At 39.2% G+C, this 19,246-nt stretch overlaps 1 protein-coding gene across 5 annotated transcripts in view; it reads right to left on the reverse strand.

Annotated features, from left to right (window-relative positions):
* Nucleotides 1-19,246, reverse strand: part of gabrg1 (gamma-aminobutyric acid type A receptor subunit gamma1) — a 145,874-nt gene that overhangs the window by 44,831 nt on the left and 81,797 nt on the right. For 4 of the 5 annotated variants that reach the window (XR_009515652.1, XM_059989130.1, XM_059989129.1 and 1 more), the window contains exons 3-4: nt 15,752-15,819; nt 2,765-2,985 (exon numbers count right to left, since the gene is read on the reverse strand). Coding sequence is in view for 4 of the 5 variants with exons in the window: in XM_059989130.1 (XP_059845113.1) it covers nt 2,765-2,985; nt 15,752-15,819 (289 nt within the window). In the remaining variant the exon portion in view is untranslated. Of the gene's footprint in view, nt 1-2,764; nt 2,986-3,325; nt 3,514-15,751; nt 15,820-19,246 lie in introns of those variants that run through there. The other variant, XM_059989132.1, reaches the window with a different exon arrangement.

Here is a 19,246-nt window from a genome sequence, read left to right on the forward strand (position 1 = left end):
ACAGTATACAAAGTCCATTCAAAATTAACGGGCTACCCATCCGTTATATCTCTATAAATAAACAGATGTAGACTTCATCCCTGCAATGCTTGTGCGACAAAAGATTCTTTTTCCCAATGCAGAAAGACTGAGGTTCCAGACCTGAGAACAAAAATAGGCAGGCTAAATCCAATCTTGCTACTTCTTTACCAATCTTTCTCTCTCCTAACTTTGTTCATCATGCATTACAGAAAAGACAAAAATTCGAGGTCAGGAAGAGGTCACATTGAATCATTTGAAGGGAAACCAGTCAGTCTTATTCTGTGCTTTTTCTCTTTTTTTTTGGAATTCTTGAATATTTATACCCTTCCAGTTTGAAGCTACCATTAAATTCACATTCTATCTGGCAGTGCATTCTGAATATGATTTTTTTTTGTGTGAAAAAAATTGTTCCTTATGGTGTCTAGTTCTTTTGACAATTGGCTTCCATCCTTACTCCCGTTGTTTTAAGAGACTAGAATATAAAAGCAAGTATGTAAGGTTGCGAACTTATAAAGCACTGATGAGTCTTCACTTGGAGTATTGTGAGCAGTTTTTGGCCCCCTATCATTGAAAGTTTGTGCTGAAAATGGAGAGGTTCAAAGGAGGTTCACGAAAATGATTCCAGGATTGAACGGCTCGTCATATGAAGAGCATTTGATGACTGGGTTTGTGTTCACTGGAATTCAGAAGAATGAGGGGTATCCTGATTGAAACCTATCAAGTGGTGAAAGGCCTTGATAGAGTGGATAGTGAGAGGATATTTCCTATGGTGGGAGTGTCTAAGACCAGAGAACACTGTCTCAGAATAAGGGGGTGTCCTTTTAGAATGGAGAGTGGTATATCTGTGGAATTTGCTGCCACTGTAAGCTGTGGAGGCCAAGAATTTATGTATATTCAAGGCAGAGGTTAATGGATTCTTGACTGGTCAGGGTACGAAGGGTTACAGGGAGAAGTCTGGAGATTGGGGCTGAGAAAAAAAAATGATTCGGCCATGATGGAATGGCGGAGCAGACTCAGTGAGTGAAATGGCCAAATTCTGATCCTATATCTTATGATAAATCTCTATAGATTCCAGAATGTTAATTTGTATTTACCAGCACTGGGTGCCTCGATGCAATGTGATTCTGATTTCTGCCTTGGGCCTTTAGTTCCTGCACTATCACCATAGGAAAAGGATGTACTGTATATGAATGCATAAGTTCAGTTCACTCTTGCCATTGTGAACAATGACATACAAAGCCCTTCTTTTACATGGAACATGTTCTCCAATGCACTATCAAATGCCACTTAAAGTACTTGAAAGCCGCTGCTTAGTTGGAGATGGATGAAAAAAGGCAGATAGAGCAAAGAGCAAATGATTTTATTTCTAGCATCGTGATACAGGGCATGCTATCCATGAAAGGATTGATGCGATCTGGGCCAAGGATGTTGCTTCTGAGAAACACCAACACTGGTATGCTGGGGTGGAGATATCAGCTAGCACAAAACACAACAAGCAGCATCTGTGACAATTCTGACTTTGATGACAAGAGTATTTTTCCTCTGACCCTGTTCCTTTAACTTTCTGAGGATCACTTGTGTTAATGTATATATTGATGTGGCCTTCTGTGGTGCAGTACTCAATAACCTCAGTGCCTATCTTTGAGTTTTGATATTCCTAGGATGGAAATTCCACTGTTGATGGGCACACATATATTGAGTATGTGCAAACAGATTCCAGCCCAGAAACTTTGTTACTGCGCATCCCCTGAAAGGTAGTTAGCACAGGGCCAGATAAACAAGCGTTGCAAGCAGTACTTATCTTCTCACTCACTATGTCATTCTGAAAACACTGATGATCAGGTACTCAAACAAAATCCTTAATGCTTGCAAAAAATGGATCATCAATTCCGCTGTAATACTGATTTCCTGTTTTGACTTAAAGAGATTATCTGTCTTTGAAGCAAAATTCCACACAGGTCACCTAAAGCATTCTGAACTGAATAAACAAATATATATTCTTTAAAAATTAAAATCATCTATCTTTTCTTCCAACTACAAAATTATTGTTAAATCCTTGGAAATAATGAACATTTCCTGTTAGAAGTCATTTACATCATTGTTTTATCTCCTTGCTGCCTGCAGACTTGCAGAGCTTAAAACAACACTAATAAAACATCATCCCCACAAACTCAAATTTTACAAAAGCATATCAGTGGTACTTTTTTAAGTTTATTGTAAGTTTAGTATTTTCCATTCTACCTTAAGGATTTTTATGCTTCTGGTTGCTATCCTGGACAAATTTCTTGAATGAAATTACGATGGTATTTTTTGCAATAATTATCAATTGAATGGCATTGAATGAAAGAACCCATTAAAGCTAATGTTTTTGGCAAACGTTTTAGTGCATGCATAGTATTTAACAGGGTGCTTGTAAAACCACAGTCAAATGGCTTCTAATAGATTCAGCACAACTCCCAGCTGGCACCAGTGTGCAACCAAAATGATCCATCACAGTTTTAAAATCCTTGTCAGTCGTGTGATGTACCTTTTTATCTGGAAATGGAACTGGTGCATTTTTAGGTAACCAGATGGGCACCAGCATCTGAAAGTTTTATCTAAACACGAGGATCTACAGATGCTGGAAATCTTGAGCAACACACAGAAAATGCTGGAAGAACTCAGCAAGTGGATGGAGGAAAATAAACAGTCGATGTTTTGGGCTAAGACTTTCCTTCCAGACTGTTTTATTCTCTTGTCTTACCTTAGAGTATACAATATTTTGCCATCATTCTCAATCCGCAGTAATCGATTGGGCGTCGTTATCCAATGAGCATCTGACTTCCTTGAGTTTCGGAAAAAGGTGTCCGGTATCCAGATTTTCCCAACCATGTTGCTATTTAGCATGAGGACTTTCATTGTACCATTAAACTTCAGTCGGCTATCATACCAGGACTGTGCAAAAAATATGTCAATTGTATATTCCTGAAAAATATAAGCAGAAATGTATCTGGTGCATGCCAATTCATGAAGCATTCCTTAATATCACACTGTAAATTGCAGTGCTTTGAGTAATCGCAAAGTAAGTTTCAGCACTGAAAGATTTTCTGTGCTTAACAATTTTCCAGATATCCATGGGGATCAGCAACATCTACATATCATAATTAATATCATGGAGTACTACTGTAAAGAAACAGGCCCTTCAGACTATTGAGATTATCCAACACTCCTTACCAATACAACCAAGCATCTATACCAGTCTTGGAGTGATCTCTTTTAACTTTTATCTACATTGCTTCAACAATCTCCATATGGCATTACTGACCTACATGCCAGGGACAATCAACAGCAGCGAGTTCTGAATATTTTAAGGGCAAATTTCCTTCCAGCTTTGAACCTTATTTGCAAGCATCCAGACTGAAGTTTTATGAAATCATAGTGCCATTCTGCTTGGAAACCCACGATGCCAGTCAATAATAGCCCATTACAATAATCACATTTTATTCTCCCTCCGTTCCCATCACTTCCCACCCCAGGTTCGACCGTTCACCTACATGCTAAGGGAAGCTAATAGCCCTACCCACCTGCGTGTCACTGTGGTGTCAGAGAAACAGGAGCACCAGAGAAAACCCATGAATTCACAATGAGAACGTGTAAACTCCATATACAGTAGATAGTTACAGAGGACAGGATTGCACCCAGCTGGCTGGAGTGAGAGACAACAGCTCTATTAGCTGTGCCATCGACTCACCCCAGCATCCCAGTAGTCCTAAAAATACATATAAAAATCTATTTCAAGCAGCAAGTGGAAAATATTATTGGTGATAAATCTAAATGAGATTTTCACAAAATAAACATGAAATTTGCACCTATAAACTGAGGTGAAAAGATAATTCTTAATATTTTATTTAAAACACCAGTTTTTTTTGCTCTCCTTCATTTTAGTTTGAGAATATGTACCACTGGGTTCAAGGACAGCTTCTCTCCTGCTGTTCAAAGACTCATAAATTGATATCTTGACCTCTTGTCTGACAAAGATCTCTCAATCTACCTTGCTGTGTTTATGTGTTTATCTACACTGCGCTCTCCCTGCAACTGTAACATTACGTTTTACGTTCTGTTACAGTTTTACCTTTGTACTGCTTTGATGTAATTCAGTTTAAAATAATCTGTCTGGAAGACCGCAAACAAAACCTGTTTGGTGTACCTAAGTACAGGTGCTAATATTAAATTAATAACCAACTACCAAGCATGGGAATAAATTAAACATGGCCAAAATACAAACTACATTTCATCTTCAGATAAAATGCTTGTGAATTCATGCATCTCTGTGTTAGAACTAGAACAGTATTGCTATATAAATTTAATTCACCAAACACCACAGCAGATTTGTAAATGGGTACTGTTTGTTTGTAGATCATTTGTGAGATTTGCAGCAAGTAAAGCGGGGATTCGCAACACGTGTCCTGTTAATTAATTCTCTGTGATTTCACTTGTGGTGGCAACATGCATGTCTCAAACAAATCCGTCGACCTGTTCTATTTCCGTCCTTGTGCATTAACAAGTTACTAAATTTGGCCCTACAACAAACACATGAGACAACTGAAGGTCAGGATAATAAGTTGTATGTAAATAATTAATCTGTTTTTATGCTAATTGGTGTACTTCTCAGACCATTTTCAGATCATGCATTCCATTCTCAATAGGTGGCAAGCTGAAAATCTCTGATCTATAAATGTTTAAACATTGAAGCAAGTGAAAGCATACACGGATGACTGGAGCAGAGTGTTTCAAATGGTTCTGCCAGAAAGAAAACAATACTCCTGAGAATCCCGTCAGTTTTCCAGGTTCGGAGACTCTACAGCTGAGCTGTAATAATGTCCCATGCAGTTACTTCTGATGCCTCCAGGAACTTATTCAGATTTCAGTATTTACAAAAGCAGGCATGTATCCCATTAAGTGTAGATAGTTTTATTTGTTGGTTGCAATGATTGCACATATTTTCAATATCCCGAAACTGAATTTCCCCAGGATAGCAACTAGAGAGACTAGTACAGTAGTGTACATTGCTAATGCAATTTAGAATTCTTTTGTCTGTGAATTCCACTGGCCAATACCAGTTAAGCTACCAGATATCAATAAATAACATTTTGTAGAGTGTGTACAATATTTCCAATTATTTATTTATTTGTCTTTACTTTGCATATTTGAATAATGATTTAAGGATCTTAATGATGCTCAACAACTTTTAATCGATTAACTTCTCCAAGCAGTATCAACGCTTAAGATGAGATAATCTGCAGATGCTGGAAATCCAAGCAACAGACACAAAATGCTGGCGGAACTCAGCAGTCCAGGCAGCATCTATGAGTAAACAGTCGATGTTTTGGGACGAGACCCTTCATTAGGACTGTACAGTCCTCATCACTTAAGGCAAAATATCACCATGTTTTGATAACAGGGAGAGGAAGAAGAAAGGTTTGGCATGCTTTTCCCCCCTCCCTTATTTTTTCTTTTTCTCTCTGCCCATCACTCTGCCTGTTCTCCATCTCCCTCTGGTACTCCCTCCCCCTTTCTTTCTCCCTAGGCCTCCCGTCCCATGATCCCTTTCCCTTCGCCAGCTCTGTATCCCTTTTGCCAATCAGCTTTCTGGCTCTCAGCTTCACCCCACCCTCTCCGGTCTTCTCCTATCATTTCGCATTTTCCCCTCCCCCTCCTACTTTCAAATCTCTTACTATCTTTCCTTTCAGTTAGTCCTGACGAAGGATCTCGGCCCGAAACGTCAACAGCGCTTCTCCCTATAGATGCTGCCTGGCCTGCTGTGTTCCACCAGCATTTTGTGTGTGAGGTATGGCAAACTTATAGGAAAAGGTGGTGGTTCTTTAAAAAAAAATCATTGTATGAGTGCAAATGATGAAAAGGAAGAATTCCTTTAATTCACAGTCATGATTTGATCCAACTTTCCGCACGAAAGTACCCTGAAATGATGATGCGATGAAATACTTGACCATCGTCAGTGCTGCCATTCTTCTGATTTCCTGGATTCACTGCAGAAAATACTGACTGTAGGACATGGAAGTCCTGAGATTAGGAGATGGGAGGAAATGGTAGGTAGTGAAAGCAAAAAATGAGTCTTACTGAACTAAAAACTAGCAGCTGAAATAGCAGAATAATTTTAGAAAAGGTCTGGTTAAAACAAAGAGAGAGTTCAGTTCGCATTCTGAAATAGGTGTGGGCATTGAGGTGTGTGACTAACTTGCCTCAACCGCCTTCTAAAAAATAATTCGTGCTATACTAAATCAGCCAGGATTTCTTAAGACCGTGAGACATAGGAGCAGAAGTAGACAATTTGAGTCTGCTTCGCCATTCCATCATAGCTGATTTATTATCCCTCTCAACACCTTTCCCCTGCCTTCTCCCCGTGACCTTTGACACGCTGACTAATTATGTACCTATCAACCTCCACTTTAAATAAGTCATCTGTGGCAATGGATTCCACTGATTAACCACCCACTGGCTAAAATAACTCCTCCTCAACTCTGTTCTAAATGGGCATCCATCTATTCCGACTCTGTGCCTCTGGTCCTGGACTCCACTACTATAGAAAGCATCCTCTCTGCATCCATTATCCAGGCCTTTCAATATTCAATAGGTCTCAATGAGATCCCCCCTCATCCTTCTAAACTCCAGGGCCGTCAAATGCTCCTCAGAAGTTGAACTTTTCATTTCTGGAATCATTCTTGTGAACCTCTGCTGAACCCTCTACAATGCCAGCAGATCTTTTCTTAGATGAGGTACCCAAAACAGCTCACAGCACTACGAGTGAAAACTGACCAATGCCTATTAAATCCTCAGCATTACATCTTTGCTTTTATATTGTAGTCCTCGCACAATGAATGGTAATATAGCATTTGCCTTCCTTAGCACTAGCTCAACGTTTCAATATTCAATAGCTCTCAATGAAATGAACCTGCCATTCTTCTAAACTCCAATGAGTACAGGCCAAGAACCATCAAAGGCTCCTCAGATGTTGACCTTTTCATTTCTGGAATCTGTAAATTAATACTGCATGAGGACTCCCAAGTCCCTTTGCACCTCTGATTTTTGAGTTTTCCCCATTTAGAAAATATCTATGCCTTTATTTCTTCTACCAATGTGCATGACTATACATTTCCCTATATGATAGGAAAATAAAGAGGAAACGCTCTGTATCAGCAGCATTTGCTGGTGGGCCTTCTGGAACATAAGGGACACTGAAGAATTACACAATATTACAGAGGCTGGACCCTGGGAACCCCTGATGTTGTTTTTGTGAAGCAATTAAGACAGATTAGAGATGCCTTATATTTGCAAAGCACCAGGAGGGCCTCCAACCACATCTTTTGGAGGCTTTAGGAGGAGGCATTTGTAATGATTATGCCTGAGTCATGGATTTGCCACATGGACATAGTGCCACAGAAAATATATTTAACAACAACTTAATACCACTTGTCAGCCAGTCAACTGACATTGCAGTCATGAAGCCAGATCAACCCAACTTCTCTTCTTTTTTTAGGCAGTCCCTTAGTGTCAAGGATGACCTCTTCCATTCTTGTTCTGGAAGCTCTGAGGTCTTCTCTGGAATCTGCAGGGTTTGCTATACATGAACACACAATGTGGTAGGGTGGTGAGGAGGTAGATTAGTCTGCAGTATGGTCATTTCACTGTTTGCCCCTGGCCTCCACATCCTCCAGTCACAGTAACTCAACGTGCTCTGCACCTTCCCAAGTGCTACTCTGCCAGTCCTTGTATCCTCAGGAAAAGACATCTAAATCCTAAAGTTGAAAACTTCCCTCTTCCATGTAAAACAAGTAACCAATTTTACTCATCTTCAAAATTCTTTATCATGCCTCCTACACCTAAAACAGAAAGCAAAGGACAATGCAATTATGTTTCACAGAAAATTAAGAAAAAATGCAAGCTTGGTGACTTTTCTGTCAAGTTGCTTGCTATTTTTGGAAATGAATTTTCAGGTACTAAGGATCAAATGGATGATTGGCATTTTGAAATTTCACCAAGTTTATTTGAGGAAGGTCACTTAGCAGGTTCAGTAAATAGATTTCATTGTTAAGAAGGAAAAGATCAGGTAGGACTTATTGAACTGCGCCTAAAGGCTCTTTCAACTATGCAGACAAGGAATTCAGATCTTCAGGGCTTGGAAAAAAAAATATTAATTGATTCAGTTTCGGTATTCACATTTTCAGAAACTTAAGCCATGAAAAATGGTGTCCATAAACCATGAGACTGGTGCCCTGAATTTACCAGTTGTAGAGATCAAGAGTCTAGTCTCTCCAGTGCCCTCTAAAATGGAACAGCATTTAGTTGATGTCCAATGTCTAGACATTGAATCCAATAACATTGTTCTGTAGGAACCATTTTCTTTGACTCAGACTACTATGACCATTCCTTCCTGGTTCCACTCTGGGAATTGGATTGAATCAGGGATTATCCTGAGCTATAACATTCTTTATACCGTCCGCTAGCATATTCTGGCAGAATGCTGATTGCTGCAGCAGCTGAACTGCAAATGAAGGCATAGATGATGTAACAAGGGGATCACATGATACCCTCAAAGAGTATCAGACAGAGAATCACTGCAGCAGAATTGTCGCTGTGATATGGACTTATGAACAAGTGAGCTTGAATCGTTAAACCATACCTTTGTGTGAGTTTGTCCTGTGAGAGTTCCAACGGCTGGGATGGAGGTTTTGAGATTAACCATTAGGAAATGAGCATGGCATGTTTCAACTCATCTTCATAACAGTTGCAGACAACACCAAGGGTGGAATGAGGAACCTCTGACATTCCACTGCTCTGTGCTCATATAGAACAGTGTGGGAAGTGTATAATAGAACAGATGAGGCACGTTGGCACACAGATCAGAAGGTGCTCTTTCCCATCTGTGCTCGTACACTGAATGCAACTTCTGAAAGTAAAGAACTCCGTGTAGTTCCAACAAAGCAGATCTCTTAAACTTTTGTAGACACATTAAACTTAGTTACAGAAAGAGCGTGGGCCATCTGTACCATCACCATCTGGTCAGCCCGTATTCAACCACCCATCAGTGTTATTCCTTTTAAATACAACAAATAATACTCTATGATGCAGCATACAGAAATCCAAAACATATGAACAAAATACACATCAAATTCTGTGTTTCATCTATCTTAGCTCCTAATAGTCAATGTTAATGTACATTGCAATTTTTTTTCAACATGCAAAAGAAAATCATAGATGCAAAAGAAATGTAGTGTCCATTTGGAAGTCTACAGCAAAAAAATGCTAACAGCAATCTGTAACTGGAGGTGTGTTACTTATAACAAATATATTCCTTTAAAATTAAAAAATAGTTTTGGCAGACTGAACTATGTCCAACAGACAAGTTACAGTACTGAAACATAAGTTATATTGGAAGGTGTTGACCCCTGAGTTTTTTTAAAACTTTGCCTGTCCTGTTTGTTAAGTACATACTCATCAGGACCGCAGTTAGTATGGTCAAATTAGAAGCAAGACAGGGCTTCTGATACCGCCATTATGATTTGAATAATGACAATATGGTGAACTTCTAAGGCACTTGGAATATCCCTGCAGTAAAAAAAAATCATTCTACAATGGTGACAAACCTACTGGTAACGCAGTGCTGATGACATTCCTATAGGCTCTCTTCAATCTAATCACACACCTCATTGCTTTCAGTGTGCTCTCATCCCTTTTTCTGCAGTGTTACAGGATTCTTAATTGGCTTCCATAACTATTCCTCGGATGAAAAAAACTCATTTTTTCTTTTCACTCCAGCTCCTTTGCAAATATCAAAGCTTTAACTTTCGTTAAGCTTGCCATTTCAGACCTTTCTTGAGTTAAGTATTCAGAACTTTAAATTCTTCTAAGTTGTCCAATCAGAACATAAAACATAGAACTACATGGAACAGGGACAGGCTATTAACCCCACCATATCTGCGCTGGCCATGACGTCAACCTAACTGATCCCACCTTCCTTCACATCCTTTTAATTCCCTGCTGGTTCATTGTCAGTCAAAATGCCTCATAAACTTTCTCAATGCTCTGCTATTACTACCACCCCTACTGTCTCCTGACAGTGCATTTCAGACATCTACCACTCCCTGTATAAAAAGCTTGCTGCTCACATCTCAGTTAAGGTTTCCCTCTCTCATTTTAACACTATGCCCTCTAGATTTTGTCATTTCCACCCTGAAACCTGAATTCCACTCTAAATTTACAGCATTCTTGACTGAAATAATCACATAACTACTCCGTTTGCAAAAGCAAGTTAGATTTTGAGTATTCTACAGTGAAAAATTCTCCTTTTAACACCTAAATACTTTCCACCACTTGGAAATCTCCAGATGAGTTCAATCACAACAACATACAAGACACATAAAAATATATAAAGCAAAAACAAAGAAAATGCCAGAAAATCCAGCAGACGAGCCCATAGGAATATTATCAGCACCACTCCATTCTGATAAAGGTTTGCAGACTGTTTGTCTTTCCATAGATGCAGCTTTGTCTACTGTGTTGTTCAGCCTGTCAGGTTTTATTACCACCTAAAGTCAAATAGCTCTTTTGGTTATCACCCGAAGGTTAATGTTGAATATTTCCTCCATTCATCACCAATATAATGTGACCACGATGAACTACAGCACTTTACGACACCTTCATCAGTATCTGAAAATCCCAAATCTTCTACAATTGGGGGAGATAAAGAAAACCAGTAACTGGGAATGGCAAAATCTTTAAACTCTTTCTATACACAGGATAGTCTGATCTGGAGGTGAAGCACCAACTCCTTCAGTATTGTTGCTCTAATTATTGAAGCTTCCCATCCAATAGCATTGTGTTAGACTCTTTGGCCCACTGCAACAGTTGTTGAAGGTGTTTCACCACAAACGTCAATCAGGCTTGAGAAAAATATGTTGACCTTACCAGTAACTTCATCTTCTTGTATATGAACAATTGTAAGATGCATCTCAGCGTTCATTCTGACAACACCAAATAAACAATAATTTCTTCAAGCTCACCTACCTGAGTAATGCTTTGTAAAATACATCATTGTTTAGATGATTTTCCTGAAGGCATTTATGGTATTGTTTTGGGATTTTATAATACATTTAAATTAATTTTCATTGCCCTCCCATTAGAGTTTGTAAAATCCGAAAGCTTTATCAAATTGATTCCTTGTCGAAGTTCTTGCTTTAAAACTAAAACAAAACAATACAGATCCCTCTGATGCACAAGGATAATTCAACTAATACCCTTGCAATTAATTATAGAATGCACAATAAAAAAACCTTGACAATTCAGTTTCGAGTCTGAGGTGCATACCAATAGAAGGCATTATGAAACTCACAGCAAACGTTTCTACAAATACAGCATTAGTGGCCTGAATTGCATACTCAATGGAATTCCAAGGGAAGCACACAGAACAACAACAGACTTAGTTACTGTCAGGGAATCATTCTAGCTGATATATTGTGATATGCTTGTGCTTTGTTTAGATCAGCTTCATACACATGAGTGGAAAATTACACACACATGAGTGGAAAATCCTCACTGAGGCAGGGCAAAAAAATAAGGATGATTCTTTGAACTGTTTTTCTTTGACTGACCCTGTCATTGAGTATTATACTGTTAATAATGTTCCAAATAAACTGATTGCATGTTCAGCCCAGTTGCTGAAAATTACCCAATTAATTGCTGGAGAAAAGTTAGAATAATTATTAGTGGCTACAGTATAAATACTAGACTATTTCAGCACTTCCTCTATTGTTGATCAACCAAAGCCAAATCAGTATTGTACATTCATCCAAAAGATGAAATTAGTGATCAACTCAGCTTCCTCCTGAGGTTTTTACTGTGGCAAAGCACAGCTTTCAACCAATTCAGTTCACTCCACAAGGTCTGGCGAAGCAGACAAAAGCACTGGAGATACCAAAGGCAATGGGATCAGAAAACGTTTCAGCTGTCATAGTGGATACGTGGTCCGGAACTAGCCACACCTACAACCAGCATCAGATCTGAATCGGAATCAGGTTTATGATCACTGACATCTGTCACAAAATTTGTACTTTTCTGTCAGTATAATACATAAAATATACTATAAATTTATAATCATCAATATATACAGTACTGTGCAGAAGTCTCAGCTATAGTAACAAAGACTTCTGTACAGTAATGTATTTCTCAGCATGGAGGAGAGAACGAGTGTGTAAAATTTGGTGGCAGGCAATTGATATTGGGAATGATGAAGGTTGAGTGCCATGGGAGGGTGTGGGACAAGGGGCAGAGAAGGAGTACTGGGGAGGGGGAGTGTCCTGGGTCCAGACACACCCAGCCCTGAGACAGCAGTCAAGGTCATTTGATTCCAAACTGGAACAGCAAATTTGTGGATAACACCAAGATTGGACAGTGAGAGAGGATATCAAAGTTTACTGTGGGATTTGGACCAGCTGGAAAGATGGGCTTAAAAGTCACAGATGGATTTAATGCAGATAAGTGTGAGGTGTTGCACACTGGAGAATCAATCAGGGTACACTGTGAGTAGGGCACTGAGGGGAGCAGAAGAACAGAGAGATCTGAGAACACAGATACAGAATTCCTTGAAAGTGGCGTCACAGGATCATAAAGAGGGCTGTCACATTGGTCTTCATAAATCAAAGTACTGAGTACAGGAGATGAAATGTTGTGTTGAAGTTGTAAAAGACAGCGATGAGACCTAACCTGGAGTATTGTGTGCAGTTCTGGTCACCTACCTAGAGAAAAGATATCAGTATGGTTAAAACAGGTGAGAGAAAATGTGCAAGGATGTTGCCAGGAATACAAGAAATGGACTGCTATTTTTAATTTTAATTGTGGTCTGTCTTGTAAAATTTGTGTGCAATTTATGTCCTTTTTTCTAGTGAATGCTGCTTATGCAATGCTGCTGCAAGTAAGTTTTTCTTTACACCTGCACAGACAACTACATTGTGCATAGGACAATAAACTCTACTTTGACTCTGAAGTCTAAGGCTAGTTGTCCAATGGCAAGTGACTCACCTCCTTTACTCTACATAAAAGGCACAACTCCGGAGGATCTTGGAAGATACTCCACTTATTTCACCAGTGCAAATCCATCAGTACTCAGAAACTCAGCATCATCCAGGACAATGTAGCCTATTTTATTGGCATCACATTCACCATGTTAAATATACATATCCCTGACCATCAAGGCACCCTGGCTACTATGTGTATTCACTACAGATTATATTCCATTTAGTTGCCTAGACCTTAATTAGTCCTGGTGAGGGTTCTTGGCCCAAACTATCAACTCTTTATTCATTTTCATAGATGTTGCGGGACTTGCTGAGTTCCTCCAGTATCTTGTATGCGTTACTGTAGATTTCCAGCATCTGCGGAATCTCTTGTGTTTGTGACAAGATAGAATGCCTGCAAATCCCATGGTTGGATTTCATCAGTTTAACTTTAAGCCCATTAAGCTGGCCAAATCAAAAAAAAAATTGATCAACTTAGTTGGAATAGCTGCATTTTATGGTAGTTCTCTCAATGCAGAGGGGCAAAGCTAAAATGATTAATGTTTATTTTTTTCCTCATTAAAGATGAATTTACTTGAACAAAATTTTAAGTAAGAGAGATAATGAAGCATGGGGTCTAACTCCACAATGAAATTTAGTCTAAAAACCTTTTTTCTTAGAAAACTAAAATATTAAAGATTAGAAATCTTCATATGACCCATCAAAAATGTTGAATAAACAGAAGATATTTTGCACATGCTGAATATTTTGAGCAAAACACATCTCAAAACGCCTCATATTCTGTCTGGGCAGCCTCCAATCTGATGACATAAACATAAATTTCTTTAACTTCCAATAATTTCTCCCCCTCCTCCTCATTTCTTTTTCCATTCCCTATTATAGTTCCCCACTAAACCCTTCTTTTCAACTCACCTACCTATCACTTCCCTCCAGAGTCACTCCTCCTTCCCTTCCTTCCATGGTCCAATATCCTCTCCTATCAGATTCTTTCTTCTTCAACCCTTTACCTCTTCCACCCATAGCTTCCCAGCTTCTTACTTCATTGCCCCTCTCCACTCACCCATCCGTCTCCCTCACCTGGTTTCACCTATCACCTGCCAGGTTGTGCTCCTTCTCCCCTTCCCACCTTCTTATTCTGGCTTCTTTTACAGACCTGATGAAGGGTCTCAGCCCAAAACATCAACTGTTTGTTCTCCTCTATAGATGCATTTGTCAAGTTCCTCCAGCATTTTTGTATGTTGCTCAAAAACGTTTCAATGTCCGATTTAGATTTGATTCACAATGCTTAAGGTCCATCAGAATTCTTCAATCAACTGATATCATCTAGCTCATACAATTAAGCAATAAACAAAACAAAACCTCGTGGCTTTCCCTCAATAATTTATCCTCTGTTGGTAATATCACAGGGACACAATTGTTATAAACAATCTTAAGTGGCTAAAAAGAGGAAAGCTCCTTTGAATTTAAAGATAATAAGTGCAATGATCTGGCAATATTGCCTTCTCCCTGGCATTTGTTAGAGGGGTAGTTCACATTACTTTTCATGTTATATGTTAATAATCTGGATGATGGAATTTATGGCTTTCTGGCCAGGTTTGTGGAAGATAAGTCAAGTAACAGGGAGTCTGCAGTAGGACTTGAACAGATCAGGAGGAGAGGCAAAGTAGTGGCAGATAGAATACAGCATAGGGAAGTGTGCCATCATGCAGTATGATAGAGGAAACAGAAATGCAGAATATTTTCTAAATTAGCGCAAACTCATAAATCAGAGCTGCAAAGGGATTTGGGAATCCTAGGGCTCGATTCCCTGCTGGTTAACTTGCAGGTTGAGTAGGTGGTAAGGAGGACCAATGCAATGTTAGCATTCATTTCTGGAATATAAAAGCAAAGATGTAAAGCTGGGGCTTTGTAGGGCATAGGCAGACCACATTTGGAGTACTGTGAACAGTTTTGGGCCTGATCTCCAAGGAAGGGTGCACTGGCATTGAAGAGGATGTTTAACAGAAAGATCCTGGAAATGGAATTGTTACTGTTTTAAGGGCATTTGAAGGCTCTGGACCTGTACTTGCTGATGTTTAGAAGAATGATGGAGAATCTTGCTGAAACCTGCTGAATACTGAAAGGCCTAAACAGGGTGGAAATGGAGATGCTTTTAATTGCAGCACAGTCTATGACTAGACTCAGAATACAAGGACATCCATTTAGAACAGAGATGAGGAAGAACTTATTTAGTCAGTGGGTGTTCACTCTGTGGAATTTTTTTTGCCATGGATGTCTGTGGAGGCTAAGTTGTTGGGTATATTTAAAATGGATGGTTAATAGGTTCTTGTTTAGTAAGGGTGTCAAAGGTTAAAGGGGGGAGTTAGGAGAATGGGGTTGAGAGGGAAAACAAATCAGCCATGAGAGAATTGTGTAAGAGACCTGATGGGCTGACTAGCCTTTTTCTGTCCTCTGTCTTACTGTTTTATGGATTTTTCAATGCAGTACGGGAATATTTCAGTCAAGAAAATTGAATGAATTTAGTGACATCGATTTAACTTTGTAAGTAAAACTAAGTGAAAGTTATCACCTCATATATCACAATTAAACAACAAAGCTAGAAAAACACAAATTGTATTGGCACACATTCAAAAACATACAACCGCATGGACTTATTGACTCACCATATTTATTGCATCAACTGGACCAATGCTGTTCACATAGATGTCGCTTTCAATCATTGTTGGCCTCACTGAAAATTTACCACATTTCCAATTATAAACAAGGAAGAACATTGCACATTACTTAATTAAAAATCCTTTCTTATCTCTTGTGAAAGATTATTTGACTCTTTTTAGCAAGACAAAATCATGTTTATCAAAAACATCTGGTGAAGTAGTGTGCTGTAATAAATTGTGCCTATCTTTGTAAGTAGTTTTACAAGTAAACATTTAATTTATTTTTATTTTTAATTATAATCTCGGCTCAAAGAAAACTTGCGTTTATTTAAGCAGCACTTCTGTGTAAGACACAACAGATAAAAATGGGAAGGAACAATAGAATTTTTTCTGACATTTAACTCCAAATTAATGCTTTTAATTGGCATTTTTAACAAAACAATTATCCTTAACATGTTAATACATTCTCCTTAACAGTGCAAAACCTGTTGCTGTATACACTTATAGATGAATATTCTCAAATGTAACTGTAGATGAAGTACTTTTACTACAATATCATCTGCTGACTAGGCAAGAACATAGTATTTTTATCAATTTCTTATTAACCAATGTGTCTAATATATGGAAATAGTATGAATATAAACATGCACCATAATTAAACAAAAGTAACGAGCATCCATCAACATTCTACAATCAAGGAATTTAAAGTCCATGATGATTCACAATATTGGTATACAGGAATAGGATTAGACCATTTAATTTCCAAATCTTGATCGCCAGTCCATCCACTTTAGGTTAATCTGAGACCTATTTCCATATCAGCACCTTCCCCCACATGCCTCCCAATACTTTTATTTAACACAACTATATTCATCTGAGATTTAAGGATGTCAGATTTCTTTGTTTTCTATTACAAAGCTAGTGCATTGAGAATGGATCCAGGGTTAGAGGTATGTTCTTTGTGTGACATGTTGGAACTCTGAAAGACCTATAGTCTCCCTGATAACTACATCAGCATGAGCTGCAGCTCCTTACAGAGCATGTTAAGGAACTGCAGCTGTAGCTCAATGACTTTGGGATTATACAGGAGAATGAGGAGGTGATAGATAGGAGCTACATCCCCAAATTGCAAGAGGCAAATAGCTGGGTGACTGTTAGGAAAGGAAAAGGGACTAAATAGACAGATGAAAGTGCCCCTGTGGCCGTTTCCCTCAATAATAATGTACTGCTTTGGAAAATGGTGGGAGAGGATGACCTACCAGCGAGAGCCACAGCGACTGGGTCTAGCTTTGAACCTGGCTCTGTGGCTCAGAAGGAAAGAGGTAGTAAAGGGGTGCAGTTGTGACAGGGTATTTCTTAGTCCAGGAGCAGACAAGAGACTCTATGGATGTGGAAGAAACAGCCAGTTGGTATGTTGCCTTCCAGGGTCAGGGATGCCTTGGATCACGTCCACAGCATTCTAAAGAGGGAGGGTAGACAACTGGAAGTCATGGTGCATATTGGTAAACACGACACAGGTACAAAAACAGATGAGTTCCTGAAGAGAAAATATAGGGAGTTGGGTAGAAAGCTGAAAAGCAGAACGTCCATGGCAGTAATCTCTGGATAGCTGCCTGTGTCATGCGTCATTGAGGGTAAGAATAGGATGATTTAGCAGGTGAGTGCATGCTGAGGAACCAGTGCAGGGGCAGTGTTTCAGATTTCTGAAATATTAGGATCTCTTCTGGGGAAGGTAAGATCTGTACAAAAAGGATGGGTTACACCTGAATTCAAGGGGCACCAAACCTTGGCAGGCACAATTTCTGGAGCTGCTGTGGGTGGAGAGTTTAAATTAATTTGCAAGGGGGCTGGGAACCTGAGTGATAGGGCTGACAATGGAGCAGTTGGTGTACAAGTAGATACAGTGTGTAGAGAGACTGTGAGGACGAACAGGCAGATAATAGCGCAAAATTGCAGTCAGTGGGATGAATTGAATTGTAACGTGGGGGAGAAAATCAAAAAGGGTGATGAATACAGGACTGACAGAGGTATATTTGAATGCATGCAGTAAATGAAATAAAGTAGATGAAATTGTAACAGAATTAGAGATTGGCAGGAATGACATTGTGGGCATCAATGAGTCGTGACTGAAAGATCATAATTGGGAGCTTAACATCCAAAGGTACACATTGCATTGAAAGGACTGAGGGTAGGCTGAGGGAGTGGTAAAAATTAAATCAAATCATTTGAAAGAGGTGACATATGATCAGAATATGGAGAAACTTTGTGGGTAGAGCTAAGGAACTGCAAGCACAAAAAGACCCTGTTATATGGAGTCTGCATAAAGACCTCCAAATAGCAGACACAATATGGGATACAAATTACAACAGAAGTTAGAAAAAGCAAGTAAAAAGGGTAATGCTATGGAAGTAAAGGAGTTTTCAATATGCAGGCAGATTGGGGAAAATCAGGTTAATGCTGGATCCTAAGAGTGGGAATCTGTAGAATGCCTGTGAGATGCCCTTTTAGAGCAGCTTGTGGTTGAATCCACTAGGGGAATGGCAGTTCTAGGTTGGGTGTTATGTAATGACTCAGAATTGATTATGGAGCTTAAAGTAAAGGAACCCCTAGGAAACGGTGATCATAATACCATAGAATTTACACTACAGTTTGAAAGACTGGTGATAAAGTGGGCTAGAATGGTAGCATAGTGGTTAGCATAATGCTTTGTGGTACCAGTAACCCAGGTTAAATTTCTGACGCTGTCTGTGAGGAGTATGTCCTCCCCATAACTGTGTGGATTTCCCTGGGTGCTCTGGTTTTCTCCCATAGTCCAAAGATGTACCAGTTGGTAGGTTAATTGGTCATTGTCCAGTGATTAGGCTAGGATTAAATTGGAAGATTGCTGGGTAGCACAGCTCAAAGGAATGAAGGGGGGTTATTCAGTGCTGTAGCTCAATAAGTAAATAATTAAAGTCAGTTTTATCAATATTACAGTGGAGTAAAGGGAATTACAGAGGCTTGAGAAAGGAGGTGGCCAAAGTTGACACTAGCAGGGATGTTGGCAGAGCAGCCATGGCTGGAGTTTCTGGGGTTATTTGGAAGATAATCCCAAAGGTAAAGAAGTATTCTAAAAGGAAATGAGGCAACCGTGGCTGACAAGGGAAATCAAAGTCAGCATAAAAGTAAAAGTTTCAAATATAGCAAAAATTACTGGGAAGTTTGATGATTAGGAAGCTTTAAAACAAAACAACAGAAGGCAACTAAAAAAAACCCCATGACAGAACAGATGAAATATGAAGGGAAGCTAGCCAGTATAAAAAATTATATCAACCATTTTTTTGATGATATAAGAGATGAGAGTGTGGGTATTGGACTACTGAAAATGATGAGGTAGTAATGGAGGACAAAGAAGTGGCAGAGGAATTTATTAAGTATTTTGCGTCAGACTTCACTGTGGAAAGCACTAGCAGTTTGCCAGAAATATGAGAGCATCAGGGGGCAGAAGTGAGTGTTGCTGTT

This window comes from Hypanus sabinus, chromosome 14 (assembly GCF_030144855.1).
Source record: "Hypanus sabinus isolate sHypSab1 chromosome 14, sHypSab1.hap1, whole genome shotgun sequence".
Lineage (NCBI taxonomy): Eukaryota > Metazoa > Chordata > Chondrichthyes > Myliobatiformes > Dasyatidae > Hypanus > Hypanus sabinus.